Source organism: Homalodisca vitripennis, chromosome 4, assembly GCF_021130785.1.
Source record: "Homalodisca vitripennis isolate AUS2020 chromosome 4, UT_GWSS_2.1, whole genome shotgun sequence".
In the NCBI taxonomy this organism is placed as follows: Eukaryota; Metazoa; Arthropoda; class Insecta; order Hemiptera; family Cicadellidae; genus Homalodisca; species Homalodisca vitripennis.
In genome coordinates, this window is record NC_060210.1 from 143,947,044 (window position 1) to 143,970,606 (window position 23,563).

Consider the following 23,563-nt stretch of genomic DNA (forward strand, 5'->3'; position numbering starts at 1 on the left):
TATAATTTTGTACTGCTCAAAAAACTAGGTTTTGTTTTTATTACTAATGAGAAAATAAAAATACTCTTAATATTATGTAATACAATAATAATCGAATTATTATATTTTTTTAGAAAAGGTATTGAATTTTAATAATGGTTTTTTTGTGAAGCCATAGTAATGAATACCATTGCAGATTCAAAACACTGGAAATGACTTCCTACGCAAATTGCGTGAAGTTAAGTGCATACATTAATAATCAGGAATAAAATAATTAAACCAGGGAAAGTAATTTGTCCTTCATTATACTTACCCGTAGCATACGTGATTTGTTAATTTCAAGTACCGACGATGTAAATTACATTCGTGGAAATTAATTACAAGATTGTACATTCTACCTTACAGTGAAACTAACATAAATGCATTTGTAATGCAACATACAATCTTGTAGAAAACATTGATTCCGTATCTTAAGATTTTTTTAAAGTTATTTTGTTATAGGTACAAAATATTCTCTTTATATGTTTGTGTGTTTATAGACTATATACACTGGTTCTTATTCCCTTCATGAATTAAATAATGTTTACTCCTTTTTTCGAATAGATGACAGTTTCCTTATTTACAATGAACGCGTGTTTAACTGCATTATGACCTGTTTGTTTATACATTATATAAAACCCAAATTTCATTTTGATGAACCTTAATAATAGTTCTGTAACCCTACACAACTATTATCATAGCTGATTCACTGATATTTAACTGAATTTATCCTTCCACATTAGCGAAATATTATTTCAGTAACACAGATCATTAACGTATGGATTTATATACAGATCTATTTTTACTAGAACTTTAAAAATAGAGTTTTTTTGTACTTTTTGCCAATTTTCATATTAGATGACAAGAATTGTATGATCTTATTATTGGTTAATTATTATCAAACCCTATCTCTCTCAAACAGTCAACCCACGTTAAACCTCTACACCTAGAAATAGGATATATGAAAATGTGATGTAGACAGCCATTGAGAAACGGTCCTGCTATCTGACCAGGTACGTTTAGTCTAGATTTCATTGGTTTAATTATTCTTAATGATTTACTACAGTGTTTGTAAAGCCTTAAACCAATAACGCTATTTACACTAACCTACCAAATTTATGAGTACAGCACGCCACGTAACAAGTAACAGGATTCACTAAAGTTTCAGATGCCGAATACATGAAATCAAGCTTTATGCAAAAGTTTATATATAACTGGATTAGTTTTCGAGATACCGTGCAGATAGACAGGGTGTATTAAAATTTTCCCATCCCTCTCAGCATTATGCTCAAGTTGTTTAAAATATAACATAAAAGGGGTCGATGATTAAATTGCCGAATTTGTACGAGTATATAATGAATCTTATTCAGTTATATTAAATAAATGAGATTTGCTTTTTACTTCACGTAAGATGAGTACATTTTAAAAATAATTACTGCAACTCTCAAAATTAACATTGCGGATTAGGATGGCTTAAGTAAGATTCTTAAGGAATTATATACTAGAAATTGTTGACTATATTATATATTTTGTATGTATATTGATTGTATTTATGTTCTTCTAATAAAAGAATAAATGTCCATGAAACAACTAATTCAATCAAATAATGGTAAAACTAATTTTAAAGTACTAAAGTGTCTCATTTGTGTATTAATTATCAATTATAGGTATTATTCAAAATTCTAATGTATTAGGGAAAAGATTTTATGGACGCCTATGTAACAGAAACATGACATTGTCCATTTCATAAAGACTATGTTAACAAAATTTATAAATGGTTAAAACAATATTATTTTGTGTGTATAATCGAAAAATCAAATAAATAATATTTTCTGTTATTGAAATAGTTTGAACTTTTAAATTATAATGAAAGTTAGAGGGCAAAAATGTATCCATTTAGCGAAGTAATGTTCATAGAATCGCTCAACTATAGGCTCGAATATTGTATGTAACCATTGCGTCTTATGGGGCATTCTTCCTTGTATAAAAGGGACGTTAAGAAAGATATACCATTGTGTTACTGGCAATGTAAGTGTAAAATATTCTTTGTTCTTACATCTTAGAACTAAATTGTATAGAAAGTATGACAAGGGAAGGACGTACCTACGTACCTGCCTGGAGGATCACCTCTGCGGTCGAACTCCACGGTCTCACCGTCCCCATATGTGAAAGACACGTTCAGTAAGTAATTCTGGAACATATCAATTTTTTATATTGCTTCAGACTAGCTCAGCTGTATCGGCGATCATCCTGATTTTAGCTGTATAACAATAACCCGTTAAACAGAAAACTTTTAATTGATTACTTATTTTTAATCGTGGAATCATGGAATATCCATCTACAGCTTATCTTTGTACTTTTTCTTACCGTTTATTCGGAAATACATCTCTCTTGTACTTAAACATTTAAATATTCAAATCTAAACATATTACGAGATAATTTTAAAAATCGTATGAATGCAAAATGAGTACACCTTTTAGCGTAATTCTTCTTGCGCATTAGGATCTTCAATAGCCCTTCTTCAGTTACGTAATTAATGCTAGTGAAGTTATAGAATAGACCAAAGATAGCTACGCTATGCATACATTGCAATAGGCTAAGGTCTGATGCGATAGCGACTTCAGATGGATATGTACAAGACTGGTTATAGCCGACATTCTTTTAACAATTTATAAAGCGTTTACTTGTTACAATTGATCGAATTTTTAATATTCAATACATATGGCGAATCTAATTTAAAGTTCGACTATTTAATTGTACACAGTAGATAAAATATTGCATCATAGTACAAGAAAACATTCCGCTCAAAATATTTCTAACGTTTTTTAATAAAATTTTGGTTTGGCGTGCAATTTTAATCAAATTTCAAGGACGGTGACAAATTGAGAATTTTAATTCTTTCCGTAGCATTGTATTCACAATATTATATGCAAGTTGACTAAATTACCATTAAGGAGGAATGTTTTCATTACTGTAAGATCAACTTTAGTAAGAAATTAAAGGGTATGAAAAAAACATCCACTATCCGACTTAAACATGATGTATGCGGTAAAAAAACAACTCTTAGCACCATTATTCCTACCATTTGCAAGTACAGACCAATCTCTATCGTAATACCAAGGTAAACTGGAATAAAATGTTTCCATTGTCAATGTTATTGATGACCAGCTAGCCATTACATGGAAAAGCGTAGTGAGACTGTTTAAGAATTGTTTCAAAGACCGTAGAGGAACGAATGTACGTAATGTATTTCTGAAATATAACTTACATAACTTGGGATTAATTTGGTGTGATGTAATACTTTAATTGTGCATGTCAGTGTGTGTGTGTGTGTGTGTGTGTGTGTGTGTGTGTGTGTGTGTGTGTGTTCGTGTGTTGAAAATAAAAACTATTGGACATATAGTATTGAAATTATAGTTTTGAAATTATACATGGACATAGTTAGGTCCTCTGGTTAACATATAGGCTTACTCTTATTTTGAAAATCCTTCCCCACAGGCCCTACTGGTTTCTATATTTGCGAAAAATCCTATCTCGATCTTTAAAGTTGCATAACAACAATGAAATATTATTAATTGAAAGAGCGTGTTAAATGTAATCAAATGTGTTGACATTGTTTTATGGCAGGACAACCATGTTTTAGTTACTTAACAACCTACTATTTTTAATTTCTTTACATTTACAGTTTTGAATGCAAGAAATACGAACTTGATAGTAACAAACCTTTCACCGTTTCAACTTTATTTGCAACCACTGTTGAGCACATAGTAATAAAATATTCAGATAATAAAATTAAACATTTTGATAAAAATATATTTCAACTGTACATTATAGCACATATTAAGTATGTAGTGGTTGGTCAATAATGTAATACAACTTCAAACGCAAAGTTATTATCTAACTTTTACCATTAGTTTAAAGACTGTTATAAAAATTTCCTTTGACAGAAGTATGCTTCTTAGAGCTGGTTATATATATAAAAAACCGACCTAAAACTGCTCATACTCATGAGGAGCTGACGAAATTGTGTGCAAAGCCACAGATGACTGCTAGCTGTAAAATAAAAATGTTACAAAATATGATGAAACTAATTGTTCTAAATCCAGTAATATGTGTTTTAACAGTAAAATCGGTAACGGTAAAAAATATTTCTAAGACTTTACGTAAAGCGATAACCAAGTTAGATCTTAAATCTTTAATTATGCTTATTTGCCATCTTTGTTCATTTGAGATTCACTCTCGTACCTTAAATAGTGATCCGTTAATGGGGAAAAGTTGAGGGCAAATTCCTACCCAGTCTCGACCACAGACGTCCTGCTGCAGATTGTGTAATCCGTAGGCCAACGTGTATATTGCTTTTATAACAAACGATAGCTTAGGATCTTGTTTGTAGCGCTCGCTTAGCCGTTCATTCCCTGCACAAACAGACATAATATTCACAAGCATGCCGTAATAGACACAGATATGTTTGTAGATTCTTTTAATCAAATATTAGTTTAAAGAGACCTGTAACACACAAAGTTCTTGGTCCAGGATGCCGAAGTCATAGATCAGTGTTGAAATTACCTTTTCTTTTACATGCGGTTTGATTACAACATTCTTAAATAATATTTTGTTAATCATACTTAAAGGTTGAAATAATTGCACGTCTTTTGCATTGATATTTTGAATTGATTGTCTAAATTTATTATACTGATTGTTGAGACGGCTGTAGGTTACCAGAAACAAATCTTGTCGAAGTAATAGACACAAACTAATATATTTGATAAATACTCATTAGATATAATTATACCCTTAATGTATTGCTGCTTAACGTACCCGATAATGTTTGAAAGTTGTTACAGATACACTTCAAGCAATCAAACATACAAGTTAATCTACGATACAGGGAGTAGCTAGTAGTGAGGGGATACTCTTGCATACTTCGTATTAACACAAGGCATGCATGTTTGGAAATGCTATCGATGCATGTACGCTGCATGAGTGTGAATAATACTCACTATTTAAACAAATGTAGATATAACAGTTATGCTTAGAAAATACCAATCACAATAAGCTATCCAAATAATCAAATACCTACGTTACGTAGAACAATAAATATGGTTAAATCTTTTGTGACATTCTAAAAACGTTTGCGCCACTACAATTCACCAGTCAACCAGTACCCCTCCCACTTGCTGCAGTACTACCACATAATCCCAGCACTCCAGTGCCACTACCGTCCACCAGTCGACCGGTACCCCTTCCACTTGAAGTACTCCACATAATGCCAGCACTCCAGTGCCACTACCGTCCACCAGTCGACCGGTACCCCTTCCACTTGTAGTACTACCACATAATTCCAGCGCCACTACCATCCACCAGTCGACCGGTACCCCTTCCACTTGTAGTACTACCACATAATCCCAGCGGCACTACCGTCCACCAGTCGACCGGTACCCCTTCCACTTTTAGTACTACCACATAATCCCAGCGCCACTACCGTCCACCAGTCGACCGGTACCCCTTCCACTTGTAGTACTACCACATAATCCCAGCGCCACTACCGTCCACCAGTCGACCGGTACCCCTTCCACTTGTAGTACTACCACATAATCCCAGCGGCACTACCGTTCACCATTTGACTGGTACCCCTTCCACTTGTAGTACTACCACATAATCCCAGCGCCACTACCGTCCACCAGTCGACCGGTACCCCTTCCACTTGAAGTACTACCACATAATCTGGGCACTCCAACACAACTACCATCCACCAATTGCCCCGTACTCCTTCCACTTACGGTACTAATCACGTAAAGCGTGGGGGGAAAGTAGATTTATTTTTATTAAAGTGTATAGCAGCCATTTTGACTGTTAATTTATAGTCAGGAACATAGTATATTGAACAATTTAAAAAGATGTTTGTAGCCAACAAATTCTTGTGGCTTAACCAGTAGTTTGGAATATAATTTTTTATAAGTTGAACAGTTCTTATAAATAATGCTTCAGAAGAAAAGAGTCGTTAAATGTATTCCTGTTATTCTTGTTTAAATAAATCACGTATTACACTGCTAACAAATAACAGTTTGTTAGGTTTCTGAAAATTTTCTGGCGTTACACTATTTTCCTCTTACATTATTGTAAGTTTTAGTTAGATGAGTATTTGGAATTTTTAATATTATATCTTTAGACGTATTTTTTTACTAGACAGATTGTATTTTACAAAACATACTAAAGAGCTAAATATTTATAACTTACATATGCCATCACTTAGAGTGGAGTTTATAGGATAATAATAAATAATTGCTAAACAATAACCGTTTAAGATAAGACATCGTATCTTACCCTTAAGTAAAGGATATACATCCCCAAAATTACTGAAATTAAATCAAACAAATAAGTAGAATTTACAGTACTTAATACCCTACAGTGTATAGCCTATTAGTTGTAATAATGATTTTCCAAACCACGTATAATTGTCATTATGACTGGAATTTGTGTAATCTTAATTTACAGATGACTTAGTATTTTAAAATAAGTACTGTGCGATTAAATTAAGTGTACAACTTGTTTGTGGACAATAAACACTGCGTTTTATATAGTTTTGTGTATGTTAAACTTATTCGTTTATGGGAAGAGTGAATGAACTTCTACTAGTTCTACTAAGACCCAAATATCAGTACTAGAGAACATGTTCGTAATACAATTTCTGGACAATGTTACACACCCTGTACGTAAGTTAATTGTTCCGTAGTTTACATTAAAGAACGGTACAAATGGAGTACATTTAAGGAGAAAAGTACCACAGTATCTTTATTTTTACAAGGCGATATATACGAGACTAAACTGCGACGTTTATGTACAATGAGAATAAAATGTATCATTTTTACCGGATCCTATTCTATGGCTGAGAAATGATTCGTAAGTAAGTATTAAGTAAATAAAATAGCATTTACTCACCCGTGCAAACCCTCGGCTTCGACAAACTGACCACTTCTCCTGGAATAGAACAGTTGAACCTCGCCTGCCAAAACTCCTTGAACCAGGGATTGCGAGAGTTGTTAAAAGGGTTGAGCTGGAGGTAGTAGTGGTCGAAGGAGGTGACGTACGGCGAGTGTATGCGGATAGAGAGACTGCCGTGAGCCTGAGCCTCGTACCCGTCAGCTACGTCACTGCGGTCAGCCCATCCATCACTATCAAACATGGTAACAGTACATCACAAACATGGAAGCGTACTTACGTTTTAAATACAGGTTACGCTTTAAATACAAATTAATCTCTAAATATTTCCGACATCAAACTCTAAAAGCAGAAATCAAATTAAAATACTAGTTTTAAATTTTTTAACGTATTGTGTGCTTTATCTTCTACGTTTACTAATACATATATTTAATTACACAATTTATTTACATTATGCTAAAGTGTCTAATGTAACAAAACCCCAAATTCATTATATTATGGGGTTTTGTTAACATATTATTACAAAACCCCAAATGATTTTATTAAGTATCAACAATTTTTACATTTTTGATACTTAAGGTATCACCCTATATCTTGTATTTAACCATCGTCATATAACGTAGTATTTCTGACTCATATTCAGCCATAGGACCCCATTATAAATAGTTTCAGGCATTAATACACAAAGAAAATGAACGTTTAAGAATAATTAAAATCCTAATCACATTTAAAAGTAAAATCCTTATTAAACATATTATGCTATTCACGTACTGCATAGTGCATACGCATACATCTAGGTCAAAGGATCTAGATCTACTGTCTGTTCACTGAACTAGTTCTAGATCATTGTTTCAGTTCACAGACTCCTTTCTCTAGTATTATTGTGCAGCTGAAATATGATCTAACCATGGAAATCTCCATTCTTATCCGTCTAGGAATGCTTGCCATGATTCAGTGTAGAATTTTAAATAAGAATCCTCTTGCCGTAATTTTTGGGCAGCAAATCCTGAGTATTTTCCTTCCAACATGCTTTAGCAGCAAAGATTTGAATATCAACTTTTTTACTACAAACTAGCGGCGTTTACATATTTTGTTTCATATTTCAGAGTTTAATAACCAAATCAGTATTGATGATATGAGGTCTAAAGTTTCCTCTCCAGTCAACTCAGGCATGAAACAATACAGATGTCTACAAGTATTTCCATGTCGACTAGTATGGCAATTGAGAGTCAGTTAAGTAATTGTCAATTCAGTTCAGATAATATATAATTGATTTGCAGACTACACCAAACCAATAGTCTTTCACTGAGCTCCTTATTGATAGATTTTTAGTGTTTTATCGGTATAATTTAGATCTAGAATTATGATTTGTAACAATCAAAGTGCGTATGCTTTTTTCCAATATTATTGAAGGTAGCTTATAAAGTTTGCAGCTACTTAATAAAACAAACTACACACATTATAAAATCTCTTGAGTTATATTTAGTTTAATAGATAGTTCATTAATGAATAAAGTAAGTAACAACTTGCTGAAGGTATAACATATTGTAAAAATTCATCAATTATACAATTAACTACAATTTTACTTTAAATGCATTTAATGTCTCATTGAATAATCTAATGTATTTTAATACTTTTATATCTTCAAGTGCTTTTATATCTTCAAGTCTACCTTAATCTTCAACACTGTTCTCATTGCTCAATGCCATTTAACTTATTCAGTATGATCGGCGACTTTATAAGAGAATAAATCTCGAAGGAGTATTCGACGCAAATACTGTCCGGTAATGTAAAGTACATTGTTTTGATATTGTCAGTTACTTTTTAACTTGTAATTATTTTTTATTACTTTTCACACCACCTTTCTCTATACAGCCCGCAACCAGAACGTTACAAAATGGCAGTATATTTAAATAATACAAACTCAAAAGGATTATCAAACGTATCCTTTTAGCTACAGCCTATAAAAATTACATTCTTAACATACGTATATACGTGTTCTCCGTTTTCTTTGTAACACCTATCTGTAAAATATGTTCAAGTACAGATAAAGAAACAGCAATCTTACTCAATATTCCTACTCCATGTCGCTAAATCACAATAGCTTAAAACATTTAAGCAATAACTGTTTATAATTATATAGCTGCTATAGCTACTTCTTATTAATTTATTAATGGTTTTATTTCTCAATTAAAAATCGAATGTTTCATATGAGACATAATAATGGATCGCAAATAGGTTTTATTTTAGTGTATGAAAATTATGTCACTTGAACTATAACTTTAATAAAAGTATGTATCTGATATATATGTAATGTAATCAAATGGGAAATCCATGTAAGAAATGTAGACGTGCCTATTAACCATAAAACTCGTATTCCATAATGTTTATGGTGAATTAAATGTCTTAACGAATTATCAATCGATAGTTTTACAATTCTGCATTATTAATAAAATATATGTAAACATGTATAGCTACATTATTTTATTTTATTGTTCACTAAGGACAATTAAGATCAAGTAACAAATCTAGTAACTAAATCATAGCCTCGATTTTGTCTCTAGTGGTTTTGATACTTAGCAATAACTATCAAGCTTATCTACAACACTTTACTTTAGCGAATATTGAAATATAAGCCACGGAGAGTTTGGTTCGACTGACAAAACGGGAAGGAGCATGCCCTGGTCCACTGATTGTGTAGTGTAATGTTTATTGTTTTAACTTTATACCATCAGGCTTATCCATATGAGTAATCCAGTACGATATCATAACCCAATATGGAATAACGAACTTTTGTAAACAGTAGCCAATCAGCGTCTGAAAATGCAATACCGTAGTTTTCTCTCTATGGACAGCGTTTCTGCGTAGTTAAATCTATGTTAACTTAACATAAGCAATGCAATTCATGCAAATTAGTGATGTGAATAATTGCTAGGATTCCACAAATAAGTACATAACATATAATATTATATGTGCAACATAATCTGTTAAATTTTTTTCTTGATACACATCTTAAAAATAGGTTTTTATTTACTGATTTAATACCAAAAAACTAGTGATAACAAGGACTATAGGAGAGTTGTTGGAATTACTAGAACCCTTACTGAAAAGAATCTCCTAAGAAAACTCAGATCCTCTTACAGGACAATAAAACCTACCCAGAACTTTAAAATTTAATGTTCCAAAACGTATGTTTCAGGAAACTCATTCTTAATGGTATAATTTTGTTCTGATTTTTTTCAATTCATGAAAACAGTAAATCTGTTAAAAATAAATCTTATTATAGCATAATTTATGAGCTTATTACTAACCATGAGGTTTTTAGCATTTATTATGTAATTCCATATATACAGTAATAAAAGTAAAGCAAAATTGTATCTTGAAAAAATTATACCACAACTTTCTGATTTGAAGTTCTAAATATTGAACAGTAAAAACAGCCATTCTCTACATTATGCCTCGCCATGCTTACTATGTGTGTTTGTGGACATGAGAAGCCACTTTATAATGTTTGAATACAAAGCACTGGCTTACTCACGTTTATATTCAATACCTTATATGTCAATAATTGATATAAACTATTAACTAATAGTCGGAATATATGATGGAAATACCTAATGATAACTAATTATGTTACTAAAATGACTTGTAACGCTGCTTTCATGTCACTACAATTAAACATTATGCCCGAGTTGAAATAAAGGAAGTTGATGGAACAATAAAAACTCGGAGGACAGCCTGAACACAGAACGAATTCGTCCGCAGCAGACAATCAACTGACCTTTAGTGACTCGGGTATTTAGCGGACTTGATTCTTCCTTTGTCCACTTTTCCTGCCTGACTGCGTTAGCGCCATTGTTTAATTTACTGCAAGGCAACGGGTTAATCTAGAGAATATGCAATGACCTTCCAAAATTATATAAAATAATTTTACAGCTTAATAGAATACAGAACTTATATCTTATTACAATTCTTTACAGCTCATTTTTATAGACAAAAAAAGACAATAATATTATATTATCATGTGCGAAACACGATTATGACAACTTAAATTATTTTATATGTAGCGCATAGTTCATTCGATACGACAGAATTAATATTTTAAAGGTGTGTGTGTGTGTGTGTGTGTGTGTGTGTGTGTGTGTGTGTGTGTGTGTGTGTGTGTGTGGTGTGTGTGTGTGTGTGTGTGTGTGTGTGTGTGTGTGTGTGTGTGTGTGTGTGTGTGTGTGTGTGTGTGTGTGTGTGTGTGTGTGTGTGTTGTGGACAGGCTTTTCTGAGGCTGCATTCAAATTTGAGTCCAATAATTTTAAAACGATTTAATCTAACCAAAATTTAAGGCCTATAAGAACAAAAAAACCAAAACTATTGAATCTAATTAAACACCTAGTTTTATTCTTCAGATATTCTACAGAAGGACAGACAACCATATAAATTAGAAATTTTTACATCCGTCTATATTGACGAATAAGAACCTCAGATTATTAGGTTTTCATTTTACTTCAACTTTGTAAGATTTGGTCTAATTATAAGATATAGGAGGCACTGGAAAGAGAAGAATAGTAGATAAATATTAAATGTAAATAAAAAAACATGGTATCTGCCTTTTATGGCCAAATATATTATGTTGTCTAATTATATGTTTTTAAGAATATAAATAAGACTGAAACAGCTGTTGTGAGGATAGTAATAATTAAAAGGGTACGAATCAATGACTTTATTCTTGAAATATGTCAGCTAATTACCTGTAAAATAATGTATCTATGTTGGGTCGCAAGATTTTACTCTCTATCAGTGACAACTGAATTTGTATTGGCCTTAATTATTTTTAAATTGTTCAAAGGATTTATTATTAATTACGGATGTTTTAGTTATAGAAAATTTTAATTAAACCGTTTACATTTTAGAACTGTGTGGAAATGTGGTAAGTAAAATATATTCCTAGTTGAATGATAAACTTGAGTTTTCTATTTTTTTATGTTTTCCAATGTTTATGACTGCATGATAACATGAATATATTCAAGCAAAACTCATTTCTCATTGTGTTTATTAACTGTATAGAGATTAGTAATATTAATATTAATTACTAATATTGCAATTGCTAGATTAAAACGTTACTCTTGGGAGCTACTAATATGTAAAGAAAATACTTAACTCAAGTGGTTTAGATGTTATTCAGAGATATACATGCATTCTCTTTTAATAGTCCTAAATAATATAAACAATACAGAACTTGTATTCTATTGACGCGTTAGCATTTGAGAACTATATAGCCACGAATGATGTGACATGGTTGGCTTTTCCATGAATGTCTGTTATAGTACATCAGACCATTCTAAAAATGAATTAACTAACGCAATTCTTTAAAGAAACACTTAAGTGTAAAATTCAGGACCTATGAAAGACATTTTGTAAATATTGTATTTCCAAGAAATTTACATGATGGCAAAACAGCTTCATGAACAATAGACGAGTAAAAACAAATGGAAGTAATAGTGGTGTAAGTTACTGAGACACAGGGCCCCAAAATGTTTTAGAACACATGAGCTTAATCTTTTACAAAAATATTACCTTAACGTAGGCAACATAATAAATTAGATCAGTGCTTTTTGTGACGTTATTAATGATGATTTCATGTTGTTTAACTCAAAAATACTCAAGCCACTGTTGAAAAAACTAAAACATCTGACAGCCTCGCTAGAAGATCGCTTACCATTTCATCCCATATTTCATGTGATGGGAACATCATAGCAGGCTACAAGACTATCCTTATTAATACTAATTACGTGTATAGCATAATGGTGCCAGCTTTAAATAAAGGGAGACGCGAATTAACTGCACTTTTGCATAAGAGAGGTAAGCATAGAAGGAGTATAAAGAAATATTCTGAAGATCACAAGTCAAATTCGTTCGTATTGATAAACTTCAAAGATGGAAAGTTTGTCAACATTCTTCATACAATGTTTTACAAACAAAGTGCGTCTATGAAACATTTCCTTAACAGTTCAATAAATTAAAGACTTTTTAGGTATTTCAATTGAAATTATTCTACCAGCTGTCAGGTTTAGGATGAATTATATTCAAGAACGACATGCTGGATTTGACCAGCTACAAAATTACACTTGTAGAGGGTTTGGCCATAAATAGATTTAAATAGAACCAACAAAACCTAAAAAAAGACTAAATAATAAAGTACACAATCTGTGCATGCAGATCAGTAGCCATCATGTAAACACTGCAGCAGGGCACCCATTTCTGTAAATACGATAATGATCCACAGGACACGGATGCTCTGGTCTGGATATAGAATACCTTCGAGCAAGGGCATAAACTAAAGGCATAGCTATAGAACTTGCATTACCTATACATGCTATAGAAGAAACATTAACACAACTATAACTTGGGAATCAAGGATTTCTCTGTGGATAAAGGTGTCTTTACTGTTGTGACGAGGTAGCAGAACTGGATATTAAATGCTAAAACTTCTTATTCTTGTTGTACTTGTAGATTGTTTTCAATGCATCTATAGTGCTGATCACGTAGAACGTGATTTGCAACAGGTTCATGAATGTTTTTTTTCCATTTTATTCAAATTAATATTTGTTTAATAAATAAAATTATTGGGTTTAGTAAATATGATTTTTCAAGAGTCTTAGTATACAAAAACGTGATTTTCGATAAATTTCGTTTATCAAACATCTGAATCTAATATCTGAATTTGAATCTTTATTGTACTGTAATTTTTTTGTAAATATTTCCTAAATATATACTTCGATGCTTTCTGTTGAAAGGGTATTAAAACATATTTATATCGAATATAATTATTGATAAGTACCAGACGACACCGTTAGTAAATAGATTATATTTGCTTTTACAGACAGAAAAAACATGATTCTTTCAAGTTCGTAAATTTAAATGTGAAATGGAATTATTTTATAATTAACTGATTTTTTATAAATTAAGTAACTAATTAGAAGTAGCTATATTAACAGCTCTTTTGAAAAATTAAGGTTAAAGCAGATTAATTTCATTTATTTATTCATATTTTATTGTAAAGTACTTTTCGTAGAAAGTTTTTTAATTTTATGCTTTATGATTTGTGTTTTTTTAGTAAATTATGGTTTTAGGATAATACAACATGTGAAGGTGTACTTCGGTAGATATAAACTGTAAATTTGCTTTTTTTAATAATTTATTTACCCAAAACATGTTTTACTACTACCATAATTATCATTCAGGTACCTTATTACATGACTACTTGTTTACAAAAAGTCAATATAGGCTACAATTAATTTGCTATTGACAAGTGCACTCTGCCAGACACAGTTTATGTAAATTTAACCATATAAAGTAAGTGGTCCTGCGATACTTCTCTCGTGCATAAACGGACGGATGCACAATAACTTCATTTAGAGGCGAGGCTTTCCGTGTTAACTCCTCCCTCCGCCATACGTGCGAGTGTTTTGTTAATGATTTAATACCATTACTGAGTTACTTATTCATTACCTATTACCAACATTCCATAAGTGGTTTTATTTCATTGCATATTTTTTAAAACAATTAATCGTATTTTAAAAACCACACAGTTACATGGGGTTATGATTGTCCAAAGAAGAACTGTATTGATTTTGAGATTAGAATGTAAAAATGTTAGTTAAAAATGAAATATTACATTTTTACATTAGTGTAATAACTAACCATGATGGCAAAGAGAAAATTGCTGATTGGAAAGCTTTTTTAACAAATCTGACTGAGTCCGACATTAAATAATGTAACAAGTAAAACACGTAATTAAATTAACTTTATTGTATTGGTTGGTAAAACTTTTGGTACGTGATGCCCAGTCCTTATATCCTTGCAACGGCTTATATAACAACAATTTCAAAGTGCAAGAAAAAAGTAAAATATCAACAATTTAAAAAATATTTAATGTAATATTTAATAATCTACAGTACAGTTATAAACATAACAAGAAGCAATGAGTCGAGTCCAGTAAAGAGTAAAACAATAGAGTGGCAATTCTATACCAAAAGTCGTAAACAAACTTAGACACCATTCTCCTGTTGTGAATCTTCTCCAAGACGCGTTATTATAAACGATGAAACTCCGGACTAGTCGCTGAAATCAATAACTAGGAGCAGGTAATTAAATTGTCTAGTAATGCTCTTAGTCTTTCTAATGCAAAATGCAGGTTAGATTGCAATGTGAACAGTGTATCACTGACCTCAATGGTGTCAACTACAAATTCACCATTTGGTAGAACACATTAATTTTAAACTATTACGTATTTATAATTTTGACTTTAGGAAAACTTAGTTTCATGCAACTAACTGCTTTCTATTGTAGTTTCTCATTATAGTACTAACAACGCTATCAGTAAAATCATAAGACGGTGAAAGTTAACTTTTTAACAGAAAAATGTAATTTAAATATATTCAAGGGGGTTATAAATAAATGTATACATGTTCGTAAATCATCACAGTATCAGTTCGAGAACAAGAACTGAAAGGAATGTAACCAGTAATTAATTGCATTAATTTCTTCCTGCTGCCTGATAAAATAGCAGAGACATTCGGGGTACGTCAACTAGCGCTGCTTCCAGAGCAGTAACCTACTAGCGCCCATAGCATGATAAGAAGAAAGAACGATGGATCGACTGTCATATGTGAGTTGGCTGAGTCTACTCACATATTCCTTCCAGCATATTTACAACCATGTTGGTTAATAATGTTATATAATATATGCTGATGGATTATGGATTTGTAACTGCTGCTCGAAATCTAAAACAGTTCAGAAAGCTCGCATACTCAAAATATGTCAAAATTTGTGTTACCTGATATAAATATAAAATTGTCTACAACTATTAATTAATAACACGTTAAATCGTAAGGTTTTTATATGAAAAATAATTTGCTCAATGAAAACTATATAAGACTACACCTCTTTTTATAACATCTATAAAACTTCTCTTCCGAGGAAGTTTGAATACACCGGTTAATGAACTCATCTGACCACTTAAAAGAGTTGGTGTTATACTGAATCGTAATTAATATAAAAATACAAAAAAAAGACACTTGTAGTGTGTCTAAACGTGTTTTACGTTGTACCGTATGACGATAACACATGGGGGTGGTGACTTCTGAGGTCGTAGTAATAAATACTAGAAATACAAAGTTTACTTATAAGTTCAGTTTAATTACGAAAACTTAAAAGCACCACTTTTAGATGGTAAAGGAAAAGTTATGTAATGCCACGTTGCTGCCAATTAGAATATAATAACTAAAAAGTATATCTTCTAGGTGGGCCTAAAATATCCAATGTTCTATTGAATTATGCGTACGACGTTTTACTTTACAAAATAATAATATTTCACTTCCCTTCGCAATAGGTAGACTCACAACCCGGGTGTCGGCGTCTTGGCACGAGACATTGAAGCTGTAGTCTAAGAACGGTTATTTCTAGAAGAGGAGTAGAGTTGGGAAGTGGTAGCCATCTATTCAAACAACACGTGAGATACATCAGCTACGTAAACTCGCCTAAAACAAATTCGCGACGGTATTAGCCATTTAATGATAAAAATTACTATTTATAACAACGTGCTCGTCGCCATAAGGACGACGCCACAACCTTTATCTATCTCCATCAAGCAAATAAAAGATCTTCAAGGGTAAGTTACTTTACTATTCACATCTTTACTTTACGTTACATTCATTTTATACGTTTGGCATCAAAGGGCTAATTTAATAATACGAAAAGATAAATTTTACTTACGGACAAAGCACGCGAGGTCAGATCGGTTACGTAGTTGGGCTGCTACAAAGGGCTAGAAGAAAAATTCATACGCGTGCCAATTAGGTAGTTACTCCGCCCAATAATTTAGTTCCGGAACATTGGATGTAAAATAATATTATATTATACTGGCTGATTAGGTTGCGAAATTTACATTGTATGAAATTTAATTAACTAATTTACGGTACAACGTGACTCTCGATCGTCGTCAAACAGGAGATGTTATACTGACGTAATTTATAAGTTATTCCAGATTAATGACATGAGCTTCACACTTGGGAAATATGTTTATGTAATTCAACGCGAACGACGTAAACACCATTAGTTTCGTTTTAATTATACCGACTGAGGTAAAGAAAGCGTGATAATAACAAGTCCAGCGATGAAACGAGCCGAGGATAAAACACAGGATTTTTCCTATTTCACCGAGAATGAATACAGTACGCCCGTGTAAAGCAAAGTGGTGTTGGATATGCCGGCAACTGGCCTCTCGTGCATTGACGGCTCAACTCACAATGGCCTTCATTTAGGCGTGAGTCCTTTCATGACAAGTGCCTGCAATATGTGCTGGTAACGTTCGTCTCGTACACGTGACATTTTCATCCTAAAGGTGTCGTCAATATACGTATTGATATGTTAAACAAGAGAAGATATTTTTTGCTTATGTTTTAATGCATATCTCTTAACACAACTGCAGTAGCCACAAAGATTCATGTAGTGACGTATTTACCAGTTAAGCACGACATTATTAGGGAATCTTCGTAAGGGAAAGCATGAGATTTTTATGTGTAATGGACTAGTATTAATTACTTTGTAACAAACAAATTTTTTGCCCATCATCTGGCAATTCAATAAATATTATATTTTCTCTTAAAGTGCTCCAAATAGATTTTTTCAGTACCATCCTGGAAATATTATAAATATACTCTTTGAGCCAACTTTTGATAGAAATTTGTTCAGATAACACAAAATCGAATTTTTATAAAGGGAACAAATTTTAAATCAGGACCTCCACCATAAGTGGACTCCACCCCTGGATTCATGCCGAGCAGCTCAATTAGGTAATACTCCCTACATGGATTATTTCTGTCATAGAATAAAGCCTTTACTATTATCACAAGAAATTGAGTTTCCTGCTCTCTGCTACTAATGTCATATACTGGCTAAAATAAATCCTACTTGATTTATATGTAAGTATGATGAGGTAGAACTTGATTACCTGCCGAGTAAGATGAAGCGGCCAGTGAGGTTGAGGCGGAAGGTCGCTGCCAGCAGTCCCCTCACTGTCATCCCCTCGCAGAAACATACTACCACCCTCGCGTTCTGGTCCTGGTCCAGTTTGCGAACCACGCTGTCGAACACCTCGTCCTCAGCATTGCTCAGCACTGAGTCCTCCTTGGCAATGCAGATGTTGGCCCGCTCAGCAAGCTCGCGGAAAGCCTGAATGCCACTCTGGCCGTAGTTCTCTGAAAAATAAACTCCCTTAACAAACAAAATTTGATATTTCCCTTAAGAATGATGATTATTGATATTGATGATGATTACAATAGAAAGGACCACTCATGATGATTAGAATTGATTTATTGTTGTTGTTTTTCATCATAATGGGACGGAGTGAAGCATAATCAAGGCTCAGCCACACAAGTGGAGCATGTTCTATTTGAATCCGTTTGTTGTCGGCTCTACGGACCTGAGGAGAAGTCGCGGTGGTGGAGCATGCTCCACTTTAGTTTTCAAACATTACCACGGACAAGCATGCGTTTTTACGCGCACAGACATCGCAATAACAGGCCATAATTTATAAATAATTACAACTAATTATTACAATTTTTTTTGCCCTAGCGTTCAGCTTTGAAATGTTTGAAACAAGTAACGTTTTTTGACGTGACAACGTCTTAAATTAGGTTGCGGCTCGGAGTCACTCATGAAAAAGTGTAACGCCCGGTAACGTTACGATGCCCGTCCAGTGGGTCCGCCGCACGGGATCCGCACGGGATAAAGCAGATAACTGTGGGTCCGCCGCACGGGATAAAGCAGATAACTATGTTTATTCGTGAAAATGTGGAGTGCTTAGATTCGTCATTTACAACAACTACAACAATAAAGGTAAATAATTGTACACTGATATTTCATTATCGTAAACTATGATTGATTGATTAATTGTTAGATTGACACAAAAGTTGAGAAACTGAGTTTATAGGTTATGTCATACTATTGACAAATGTTGATAGTGTTAAGTAAATTATTAGTTTAAATCACTCTGCAATCAATCGTAATTCAGTCGATTGAGAAGAAACAGCGCGTATTGCTAGTCAAACATTTAAAATAACAAATTATAACCTCTAACCTGTCATAACAGTGCGACCAAACAAACGAACTAAACCGACCAATCACCACGCGCGGAGTTAGAATTTAACTGTGTTTAGCAAGAATTTCAAATTCCAATTTTAGTAAATGTTTTATTCAACTTTACCATTTACAATAACAAATTTTAATTAATTTCAAATTATGTACAATGTTTTAGTAAACAAAATATATTTCTATAGTTAAAATTTGTGCAATTCTTATTTTCATTCAATTCCTGGTTCCTACTGTGCAATTTAATAATATTCATATCAATAAATATTCTACCGAGAAAAGACGTTCGCCCGTAAAACCGACTTTATTTTTTACTTTTAGCTTTTCACAAGCTTAAATATCACAAAATAATCTGTATGCGATACTTGTCCCTAAGGATTAACATTGACTGGCACAGTAAATAACAATAATTGTCTTTTTTGGTTAGTGGAGCATCAACTAATCTATGCACACAAAAGCCGTGCCAGAAGATCTCACCTAGTGGAACATGGGTTTTACCTTCACAAACCGGGCATCATGAACCAACTAATTTTAAATAATGTAATGTAGCTAGCTTACCACTGCTAGAAAATACACGGTCAAAGTTTTTTAGCTGAAATGTAGTATTACTACTTATGAATAACAAATAAATTGGTTCCAATCATGTACCACAATTGGGAGATAATATTTTTATCAATCAAAATTATATGGTGTAGAAATAAACTGTATTAAGTATTACATTGTAGAATAAACGAACCAATACATGTGAAATATTTTGGGAAACAGGTTAATATTTTTAAACATTTATATATATATATATATATATATATATATATATATATATATATATATACAAGTAAGTATGTAATATGACATATATTCTAATTAATTCATGAGTACAGCATACAGTGGATGGGTTCCCTCAAGAAGAACATTATGCTTATTGCGTATTTATTTTTACTAGATATTTTCTTGTATATTTCCTCCAGCCAGATACAACTTTATTGCTACATTTAAATAAATAAATCGTCTACTTTCTCTGGTTACATTGGTATGGAAATATGAATTATTTGGATTTATTTTTTGATTTGGTGATGAATTTCCCCGCAGTACGCATAAATGAGTACAGCCTATTTCCACATTTTTTCCTAAGCACGGAATCATAAACAATTCAAGCTGAAAATTGAGATTATTTGGCAGATGAAGCATGAAACGAATTTACACGGCACATTAGCCTAAAATGTTACAAATTTTGTTTATTCTCTTACACGAAATGTTTAATTAAAGCTAACACAGCAACTCAAGTATGTGGGTTGCTGTATAAGTCATTTCCCAGTATAATTATTTATCACAGAAACTAATGATTACTTATGTGAAAGGAACAAAGAGTATTCTTTTTAATTAAGATTTTCATTTTCAATTATATGCTCATATTTTTGGAATAATTTACTTTAGTATTTTGTACTTTTACTTTAATTTAATAACTCATATTATCTGTATAAAACACATTGGTATAATGTATTAACGGTGTTTAGTCATGATAGTTTCAATACCCACAGGCAGATGTGAGTTAGTAGAAAATGAGAAATAGCCCATTTGTACTTTATCAATATATTATATGAACAGGGAACAAATATAAAAAGAAAAATATAATAAGTTTTGCTAAAATATGTACTTTTAAGGACATCAGCATATAAGCTATAATATAATATTCATTAAATTTTGAGTCCTTGCAGATGTTGGCCCGCTCAGCAAGTTCGCGGGCCAACATTTTTATGTATATCTAAAGTAGCTTTTCAAATATAAAGACAAAACTAAGTTGGACTGCAAAGATTTACATAGAGTAATGAGTGTTGAAAACGAGATATGACACCGACTGACAGATGTACCGACACAATCACGATGCGTACTTAGTCAAGTTAACATTGACACTACTTGATACAGACAGCTCTGTTGTTAGCTTTCCTCTAAAGACAAAAGCTAACACGACTTTTTGTTGGCTTTCTATTTCTTAGTACTATAGGGTTTGTTTTTATCAGCGCTAAAAATCGTATTAGATCTTAAAATCGTACTGAAACAATGAATTGTCTAAGGTTACAAAGGGTTGAATTATTTTCTAAGAACTTTATCAAATCAAATAGTACTTACATCAGGAAAAGAGAATTACATTAATGTATGTTTAATGTGGTGATTTAAGAAATGTATTAATAATTTTCTATTAATACAAAACAATTTAGGATCTTTTAGCATTTTGTTTCTATAGTATTTCGTACAGCAGACTATATCTGAAAAAAATGTTGAAAGTTATATTAGGAATAAAATGAGCGAGATCTGATGGTACTACCTGTACAGTGGATTAAAATTCAGTGGCCTATTTCTGTATTTATACATAATGCACGAAACTTTGGTGTCTGTCTCACCTAAGAATTTTAATAATAAGGGTTACATCGCAAATTTCCAATAGACAGCACATAGATTATATACTTGAATAGATGTTGGATGTTTAAATATTCGTGAAAGATTAGTTCCACACAACACCTTATTATGCCATTTATAATATAATTTATTTAGCTTAATATTCGTACTGTAATGAAGATTATTATTGTTTTATATTAAGGCCCTTGTTTAAACTCCTAAGAACAATTATTTGTTTTCTGGTGCATTTAAATTCTGAATACGTTTATTAAAATAATTCTAATTTTCAGGTGACTTTTTGGAGGTAAGAGTAACGCGGTAAAAATTAAAATATAACACTACATAAGTACTGGGACATCATCAATCCCCTGGTGACCTGAGAGAGATGGTCACATTTACTAAATGAACCTTGAGTAGATGTAGTTCTATAAAAGTGGTATTTTCTCGTCTCGGAGTTTTAAAATGGCAATAAACTATATTACTCAATATTAAAAATATAAAGTGTATTTAATCTTTCCTTATCTTATTTTCAAAACTACAAGGTTTAATATGATTTTTTGGGAGAGAAAGTAAGTAAAGTGATCGTTTTAATGAGCAATTGATTTATTTGGTTATTTTATTATGATTTCCTTTCTTACATTAATTGTAAATGTTTTTACAATATTACATCTACTTGGTAAGTTACGAACAATCATGCTTCCAGGTTTAGGAAAAATGGAAATTGTTCTACTATTGTCACTGTCTGGGAGGGTTTGCCCATCCTGTGTTAGGTCTATGGAAAACACTATTCGTAGTAATATATCATAACGCAGTAGTTGTCTTTTTAAGTTTAATACCTTTAAGACCACGAAGTAGACATCAATAGTAAAACATATTTTTAGTTTTAAATTATGTTAGGTTGAGTCTTTGATGGCTAATTTTGAATGATGTACTTTTGCCATCTTACATATCACTAAAATGAATGACATTTCTATCTGTGAATCAACATTCGGCTAACATAAGTAGTCAGTCTCGGCGTTATTCGTTTGTTGTCTTGCAGGACGCTCAGATATATTTTATTAAACCTTCATTTATAATTAACTCCATTTGGTCAATAAATAAATAAAAAATTACTGAAGCGCTGCAATTACATAAACTGGGCAGTACATTATTTTTTTATGGTTTAAATTATATACGTTTGTAAGTTTATTTACAGCAATTCCAGTAAAACAACAATAACCAACAGTTAAGTGTGCATTTTATAAATCGTTTTAGCATCGTGAAAGAACTCCTGTAAAACATTTCTGCAAATGTATTCCTAAAGTTAAAGCTAGGTTCTGTTTGGAAGCACATAAATAACCCAGGCGGTGATATAAACATTACGGTATATCTGTATGTCGACAGTAAGACATTGGATGAGAGCGGCGCTGGCTACTGGCCGGATCCCAGCCAATACCGTACCAAATATTGAGTGTGTTTATAGTAGTGACATATCTCACGATATACCAACCTTGTAAACACATGCAGTTTCGTATACGTTCCATATACTAAATCATTTATATGATTTTTGAAATTGGGAAAATAAGGTGTTTAAATCGATGAAAAACATATCGGAACACTAAACCGTTTAAAATGTCACTAATATACGATTGTTTGAAATAGTACAGTTTTTAATTTTAGAAACTTTTATGTTCTTAAGAAACGTTTTTTTTACTTCATTGTTTAAATATTCAAATATTACACACTTTAGAAAAAAGGATTTATATGATTACAATTTAAATCTTTATAATGACACATTTCCTATAATGTTACAATTAAAAATACTGGAGGAAAAATGTTTAAGAAACGTTTTCAAACGTTTTTTTACTTCATTGTTTAAATATTCAAATATTACGCACTTTAGAAAAAAGGATTTATATGATTACAATTTAAATCTTTATAATGACACATTTCCTATAATGCTACAATTAAAAATACTGAAGGAAAAATGTATGCGGTTTAACATTGACTTAATAAGAAAAAAAAACTCAAGGACATTTCAGCGGGCTCTGTATATGCATTAAATATAACTTTAATGAATCGTCATTTT

The 23,563-nt window shown here is 32.1% G+C and overlaps 1 protein-coding gene across 1 annotated transcript in view; it reads right to left on the reverse strand.

Annotated features, from left to right (window-relative positions):
* Positions 1-23,563, reverse strand: part of LOC124360257 (metabotropic glutamate receptor 1-like) — a 64,667-nt gene that overhangs the window by 16,921 nt on the left and 24,183 nt on the right. The window contains exons 4-7 of the mRNA XM_046813700.1: positions 17,963-18,209; positions 6,958-7,190; positions 4,264-4,433; positions 2,130-2,209 (exon numbers count right to left, since the gene is read on the reverse strand). Of these exons, the coding sequence (XP_046669656.1) occupies positions 2,130-2,209; positions 4,264-4,433; positions 6,958-7,190; positions 17,963-18,209 (730 nt within the window). The remainder of the gene's footprint in view (positions 1-2,129; positions 2,210-4,263; positions 4,434-6,957; positions 7,191-17,962; positions 18,210-23,563) is intronic.